Below are 7,414 nucleotides of genomic sequence, written 5' to 3' on the forward strand. Positions count from 1 at the left end.
AGCTGAGAGGAAAAAAATGCTGCAAATGGGGGGGGGGGGGGGCGCCTCAGCGCTGCCTCCCTGAGGGGAGAGCGGCCTGGGGGGGGGGGGAAGGCGGCGGGAACGGGACCCGGAGCCCTGAGGCGCCGCCTTGCTGCCCTCTGCCGTGCCCCTTCCTGGCTTCTCCCGCAGCCGGCCCCGTTTTTTGGGCAGTTTTGACCATTTTTTGACTCTTTTCGACTCTTTTCGTTTGTGTTTTGTTGTTGGGGGGGGGGGTTGGCGGGAGCCCCGCACTGGTTGCAGGTCGGGTTCGCGTTTCTCAAAGGAGAAAACCAATAAATAAATGAATAAATAAATAAATGACGGGTTTGGGCAGCCCCGGCTCCTCTTCTTTTTTTTTATATATTTTTTTATTTTTTCTTTTTAAATTTTCGGGTTCGGGGCCGCCTCCCCCCCCCCCCCCCCCCCCCCCCCCGGCCTATTTTAGGGAGGGGAGGGGGGAGCGGGTTGAGCCCCGCCGCGCTGCGCATGCGCAGCCCCCGCTCGAGTCTCTCAGGCGACCGCGGCAACGCCGAGCGGGTCCCGCCCCTAGCCACGCCCCTCATCCTCGCAACCAATCCCCGCCCTCCACATCTGGTCGCGTCACCGCCGGGACCGCGCTCGCTGAAGGCCCCCGAGTGGGGGCTGCCCCCTGCACTGCCTGCCCCGCGGGTCTCCCCGCTGCCCTCCCCGCTCCCTATCCTCGGCGATTTTAGCCCCGGTGCAGGGCTCGAAATCTCCGGGATCTCCCCCCGGTGCCGTCCGCGCTCTCTCCCCTCCCCCATTCCCTTCCGTTTTCCTCCCGTCGGTACAGGCAGCAAGGCGGACAACCGCGGCCGAGCCGGGCGGGTCCTCGGCGGCGGGCGGGCGCAGGCCGGGCCTATGAGGCCGCCCGCTCCGCCGCCGCCGCCGGGCGCGCTGCGGGATGTGGCGCTGGAGCTGGGCCCGGCGCTGAGCGGTGGCCCCGGCACCGGCCCCGGTCCCGGTCCCGGTCCCGTCATGGGAGCGCCCTCGGGCGGCCCCGCGCTGCCAGAGCGCCTCCGGCTGCCCGTCTGCTTCCTGGGGGTCTTCGCCTGCTACTTCTACTACGGCATCCTGCAGGAGAGCATGTCCGCGGCAACACCGGGAGGGGGGGGGGGGAACGGGAAGGGGGGGTCGGGGGTGGGGAAGGTCCCGGGGGGGGCCCTGGTACCGGGGGTCTTGGGCCCGAGGGGTCCCGGTTCTGTGGGTTTTGGCCACGGGAGGGGGTCCTGGATCCGGGGGGGGCTCCCGGTTCTGAGGGTCTCGGGTCTGGGTCCGGGGGGGTCTTGGAGCCGGGGATGGTCCCGGTTCTGACCCCGGGGGGGTGTCCCGGCCCCGGGGGTTCTCAGCTCTGGGGGTCCTGGTGGATACGGGGGGGGGGTGTCTCGGGACCGGGGGAGGGAATTCCGGCCCGGGGGGGGGTCCTGGGGTAGAGAGGGGTCTCGGTCCTGGGTGGGGGTCGTGCCTTGGGGGCGGGCTCCCGGCCCTACGGCTCCCGGTGTTAGAAGAGGGGAAGGGGGCCGGGCCTTGGATGTCCTGGGCGTGGGGGATAGGGGTGGGTCCCGGTCCCGGTCCCGGCCCTGGCCCCGGCCCCGGGGGGGGGTCCAGCCCCGGTTTTCCCAGCCCCAGGGGGGGTTTCACGGCCCTGGCAGGGAGGGGGGGGTCCCTTGGCCACATCCCACGGGGCTGTTTCAGGCTGGGGGTGCCCACCAGCCCCTCACCGCCTCCCCCTCCTGCAGCACCCGGGGCAGGTACGGCGAGGGAGCCCAGCAGGAGAAGTTCACCTACGCCCTGAGCCTGGTGTTCATCCAGTGCGTCATCAACGCCGCCTTCGCCAAGCTCCGTGAGTCGGGGTTGGGGGCTCCGGGGGGTGCTCGGGAGGCTCCCTCGGTCTGTGAGCCGCTCAGCTGGGCTAACGCGGGATTTGGGGGCAGAGGGAACGGGGATGGGACAGGATGGTGGCTCTCTGTGCTCTGCCATGGTCAAGGTCGGCTGCCCCTCGTGTGGCTCTGGCACTTCTGAAACGCTTCCAGCTGCTGGGGGCTGCTCGCAGCTCTCCTGACTTCTTCTTCCTCCTCCTCCTCCTCCTCCTGCTGTCCCTTGCAGTGATCCGTTTCTTCGACTCCGTCAAAGTGGACCGCACGCAGAGCTGGCTCTACGCCGCTTGCTCGCTCTCCTATCTGGGCGCGATGGTTTCCAGCAACTCGGCGCTGCAGTTCGTCAACTACCCCACCCAGGTGACGCGGGGCAGGCTCCGGGGGACAGGAGGAGGTGTTAAAGGGGAACCTTGGCCCTCGGTCACCCCCCGGCGCTGGGGGTGGCCCGGAACCGGCCCCCAGGCTGAGGAAGCAGCTGGGAGGGGAAAGGGCACGGAGGGAGCTTTTTGGTGGCTTTTTTTTGAGGCTCTGTTTCTCACAGCTCGCATCCTGGGACTGCCTCGCTCTGTTCCAGGCAGTGCTGCATGGCGCTGAGAGAGCTCGGGGTGTTCCAGGAGGGGAGAGCGATTTGTAGAAAACGTGGAGTTTGTTAGCTGGGAGGTGGTGTTTGTGTTTGAGGGCTTGAGACCTCAATTCCCGGAACTTTCACCGTTAATTTAACAGTTGCTTGGGGCAGGGGTTTTGCTGTTCTTTTTAAGGCTCTGCGTGTCTGTGTCAGGGTGGTCACTTCGTGTTGCCACAATTGCTTTTGTTGCAGGCAGCAGATGGGCGTGCAGGTGGTTTATCTGTTCTTTTTTTTTTTCTAGGTCCTGGGAAAATCCTGTAAGCCCATTCCAGGTAAGCAAATTTAACGGTTTTCTGCGTATATTCATGTACGTTTCTCAAGCCCTCAACTAGTCTGAGGAGCTCAGCTGTAAGAACAGAGCGTCCTTTTCTGGCTGCTGTGTTGCAAGAAGGGCAGGTGGTGTTCTATCCCTCTGTTCTTGTGTTAAATTCCCGTGAGAAGCTTTTGGGAACTGTTTGTGATTTTGCTTCCTTACAGTCATGCTGTTAGGAGTGACTTTGCTGCGGAAGAAGTATCCTCTGGCCAAGTACCTCTGCGTCCTCCTGATAGTCACCGGCGTGGCCCTCTTTATGTATAAACCCAAAAAGGGGGCTGGAGGCGATGACCACATCTTTGGCTACGGAGAGCTCCTGCTGGTGAGTGCTGCCAGAGCACAAATAACCCCGAGGCCGTGCTGTGGCAGGTCTGAGGAGGGACGAGCAGCTACAGCAGGGATCCTACCCCGCTGTGTGTGCAGCAGACATACCCTAAAGCTGGTGTGAGAGCAATTTGAGGGGATTGACACCTCGTTGAGTTTGGAAGGTGTGCCCTGGAACTGTGGCAGGAGATCCACGCATGATTCCTTGCACGGCCTTCTCTGCACATGTTCTGAGGCTGTGGAATTGGCATTTAAGAAGTGATTGGGATGCCTTGCCCTGCTCATCTCCCCCTCTCCTTTCCTCAGCTGCTGTCGCTGACCTTGGACGGGCTGACGGGGGTGTCGCAGGACCACATGCGGGCTCACTACCAAACGGGTTCCAACCACATGATGCTCAACGTCAACCTGTGGTCCACCCTGTTCCTGGGAGCTGGTGAGGAACGCCCGCACAAAGCACAGCCGCGCGCCCCCAGAGCGCTCTGGGACACCCCATGGGAAGGGCCGCTGCGTCCTGCTCCAGAAAGGGCCTAAAAGCCCATTTTGCAAAACACCTTTAGTGTGTGTTTGGGTGTTAAATCGGTGCCTGGGCGTTCACTGCAGCTCTTGTAACGCCCGCTAGAGGACAGTGCCTCACGCATGGTTTATCTCCCCGACACTTTCCCTTCTGAAAAGTCCTCCCTGCAGCTGGCTCCTGCTGGGTTATGAATATACGCCGAAATTCTGCTTTGCAGGCAGTGGCTGCTGGGGCTGTCTCTGGGCTAATAAATCATTCTTCTCATCTTGATCTTCCTTGCAGGGATACTGTTCACCGGAGAGCTCTGGGAGTTCTTGAGTTTTACCGAGCGCTACCCCAGCATCATTTACAATATCCTGCTGTTTGGCCTGACAAGTGCACTGGGTCAGGTAAACGCACTTCCCTTCTGCAGTCTTCGCTGGGTTTGTTTGCACAGCTGGGAGATGGCAGAGGAAAGTTGCCTCGCTTTTTGTTGCTGTGGTTATTGCTTACTTCCCAAACAGGCTGCCTCCTGAATCAAATTGGTTCAGGGTTATGCGCACGTAAGCAGGGGTTGAAATAGATTCTCTTGGCTCTGGCGCTGTGGGTTTTCATCTGAAATCGTGGTCTGTGTTGTATTTTTTCCAGTCAGAGTGACAAAAGGCATCTCTTTGTTTTTACAGAGTTTTATTTTCATGACTGTGGTGTACTTTGGACCCCTGACTTGTTCCATCATCACCACAACGCGCAAGTTCTTCACCATTTTAGCATCTGTCATCCTCTTTGCCAATCCCATCAGTACGATGCAATGGGTGGGGACGGTCCTGGTGTTTTTGGGTAAGTCTGGAAGGCAAAGAGCCCAAGTCTGTCCTCCATTAACTTAGAGGGAACATACAGCAAGGGGAGAGCTAACAAAAGATGCTGGTCAAAAAATGTAATTGTATTGAAGTCTGCTGGTGGCAAATGTGCTAGAGCAGGAAAAGAGGGGATGATTTCTGGCAGATCTGGTTAGTCATTTTTTCCTACGAGTCCCTGCCACTGAGTGACCGTTAGGAAGTTGGTGCTATGTGAAAAATCAGCTCCACAGCTGCATTTGGGTAAAGTGCAACATTTGGGTAAAGGATGTGAAGAAATTTGCCATGCTCCTGAATTATTTTCTCTTTGCAGGCCTTGGACTTGATGCCAAATTTGGAAAGGGAGTCAAGAAGACGTCACATTGAGGAGCTGGTTGATCTCTGCAGTTGGAATGAACTTTTAATTTATTGTCTTGTACCTCAAAATCTGTTATGAAACTGGACTCAGGATAGGTAATTAGAAGGGGAATGTTTGGATTTTTTTTTGGATTTTTTTTGTTTTAGTTTTTTAATTTTTGAATTGTCTTTAAGTGTAATACTTCAGTTTTAACTGTAATCAAACATTTTTTTTTTTTTTTTCTGTAATCAAAGCTGCATTACTAGATCCTAGCAGCAGGATGAAATTCTTGCCTTAACAGGAAAAAAATAATTCATATCTTTATTAAAGAAAAGGAGACAATGGCCACTTTTCTGGAATTAATTTCAGTACCATAGGCTGACCTTGGGGATGAAGAGCACGCCTCTCTCCGAGGACAGGAATGGTCTTAGAATTATGATAGCTCTTTGGTGCAGCCTGGAAAGGTCCCTGGATGAAATGCCTGTGTTGAAGAGCAGCCCCTCTTCTGATTGTATGATTATTTTTTTTTCATAATCACGTTGTTGGAGCAGCCAGACATTCTGCCACTAATATAATCCGTGTAAACACTGAGTTGCATTACATTTTTTATCCAAGCCCTCCTAAAACAGAAGCCACTCTTGGCATATGTAAAAGTTTACAGGAAACCCGTTTAACCGCTGGGGCTGAAATTAATTCTTTTTGTCCCCCCCCCCGCTGCTGAAGGAACAGGACCCTCTGCTGCTCAAACCACGCCAAGGTTGTGCGACAGCGGCTTCTAAATGTTGAAAGGACCCTTGTTAATTAACCACCACCACGGTGAGCTTGCGAACACCCGCTCCTGAGCGCAGGCTAGGTCCCCGGTGTCGTAGGGGGAGGAGTTGTTATCATAATGATGCCTTCAGAGCTGGAGAGCAAAATCCTCCAAAGAACGAACTTTACACATGAAAGCACGTTTCTACCAGCTGTCGCTTGGGCTCCATCTGTTCGGTGGCTTTGGCCTTTTGCCCCTCCAGATGGGATCTTGATCTCTTTCCTGAGCGGCTGGTGTAAGTCTCCTTTTCTAGCCCCTGCTATCCCTGCCCCTCCAGTGTTTCTTACAACTTTCTGGGCATCAAATTTGGTTTTCATTTAATCCGTCTTGCTGTCCTAGAGCTCTACTCAAACAGCACGTTTCTTGCAAAATTAAACCCGAGGATATTAAAGGGCTTTCCTCTGTCACCTTCACCTCTTAATTAACTTGCATTGCCTTAAAGGTCAAGCGATAAGTAGCAAACAAATGTGTTCTCAGTAGTAGAGAATCCTCAAGTAAAAGTGTCCGTGACTTAACTCCACGAGTACTGCCTGCTGAACACCATGTGCGGGCATCTGCTACTGTATGAAGATTCCAGCTTCCCCGAAGATTTGTCCTTCACAGTATTTCTAAGGTAATGAATGCTATTCACATTTTATAAAAGGGAGCAGAGAAATAGAATGCCTTGTTCACAAACACTGTGTCGTAGGTAGGAATTAATTCTCTCCCGTGTCTTAATCCTAAAACCATCTTCTCTCCTGTTTGTAGGACTTGGTGGGATAGAGGGGTGTAGCTTAAATTTAACCAGTTCTCAAACTCAGTAACCAAAATCAGCAAAAATATCCTGTTAGTTTTACAGACTTGTTTCCCCTCCTGTAATCTAAGATAGGAATAGATCCCCCGTCACTGTGCAAATGCAAACACCTGAAAAATCTGTAAATCATGAACTCCCCCAGCCATCTACCTCCATGTGATCATCATGAAAACTCTGTTCAGAAATACCACCCTTTAACATCCTCATGGCCGTTCCAAACTGCAGCTCTGCTCCAGAGCGCGTGCTCCAAATACACTGGATTCATTCTGGTTTGATTCCACAGAAGCAGACTTGCTTGTTAGCAGTAATTCTTCAGTGACCAAAGCTCTTGAGAAAGTGGACGATCAGAAATCAAGGGACTGAGACAGCAGCAGCCTTTCACCACTGCTCTGTCAGCCTATTCTCAGTGATCTTTCTTTGCAGCATCTCAAGCCAAGTTGCCTCTTGAGGACTGGGCAGGAGGAGGTAACTTCCGAGCTAGTTCTGGGCTAGGAAAACTGTTCTCCCTGCACTGTTTTCCTCCTCTTGCCCCAGGTCTTAAGTGTAGCTTTAGGAGAGACAGTGTCTTTAAAAACAAACAAACAAACAAACAAACAAAAAACAATATTTGTGACGCTAGTTGTTCTCTAAAGCATTGAAAAGAAGCTACCGTAGGCTTAAGGGATGTTTTGGTCACACACACAGGTCCGTCCCCTTCCCCACACTGCAGCAGCCTGGAGGAACCGCAGAAAGATAAAAAGCTGCGAGCTTTCTAGGGCCTATTTTCTGAGCCAAGATTTGTCTTTACCAGTATCTTCAACTTGTCTGTATTCAGAGCACAGATTTAAAGATCAGTCTGCCAAGAAGAAAGAAAATAAAGGAGATTTTTTTCTCTCCTGATTTCTGAAGCTGCCTTGACCCAGTTTAGCTCTAAAGCCTGTTCCTGGGATGGCTCCAACTTGGTTCTTG

At 54.1% G+C, this 7,414-nt stretch overlaps 1 protein-coding gene across 1 annotated transcript; it reads left to right on the forward strand.

The window, feature by feature from the left end:
• The first annotated feature begins 889 nt into the window (after positions 1–889).
• Positions 890–5,206, forward strand: SLC35B1 (solute carrier family 35 member B1). Its single transcript, XM_082779332.1, has 9 exons — positions 890–1,127; positions 1,779–1,882; positions 2,146–2,276; positions 2,783–2,813; positions 3,019–3,176; positions 3,485–3,611; positions 3,975–4,081; positions 4,355–4,508; positions 4,839–5,206. Exons 1-9 carry the CDS (start codon positions 901–903, stop codon positions 4,889–4,891), a joined length of 1,092 nt encoding a protein of 363 aa, XP_082635458.1. The 5' UTR covers positions 890–900; the 3' UTR covers positions 4,892–5,206.
• Positions 5,207–7,414: the final 2,208 nt, after the last annotated feature.

The sequence above is a fragment of the Aythya marila genome (genome assembly GCF_965140915.1).
Source record: "Aythya marila genome assembly, chromosome: 25".
Lineage (NCBI taxonomy): Eukaryota > Metazoa > Chordata > Aves > Anseriformes > Anatidae > Aythya > Aythya marila.

Excerpts from the sequence above, each read along its gene's own strand:
- SLC35B1 (XM_082779332.1), top strand. The coding sequence starts at position 901 with ATGAGGCCGCCCGCTCCGCCGCCGCCGCCGGGCGCGCTGCGGGATGTG. Across the intron at positions 2,277-2,782 it reads TCGTCAACTACCCCACCCAG|GTCCTGGGAAAATCCTGTAA; the intron begins GTGACGCGGGGC and ends TTTTTTTTCTAG. Across the intron at positions 3,177-3,484 it reads GCTACGGAGAGCTCCTGCTG|CTGCTGTCGCTGACCTTGGA; the intron begins GTGAGTGCTGCC and ends TCCTTTCCTCAG.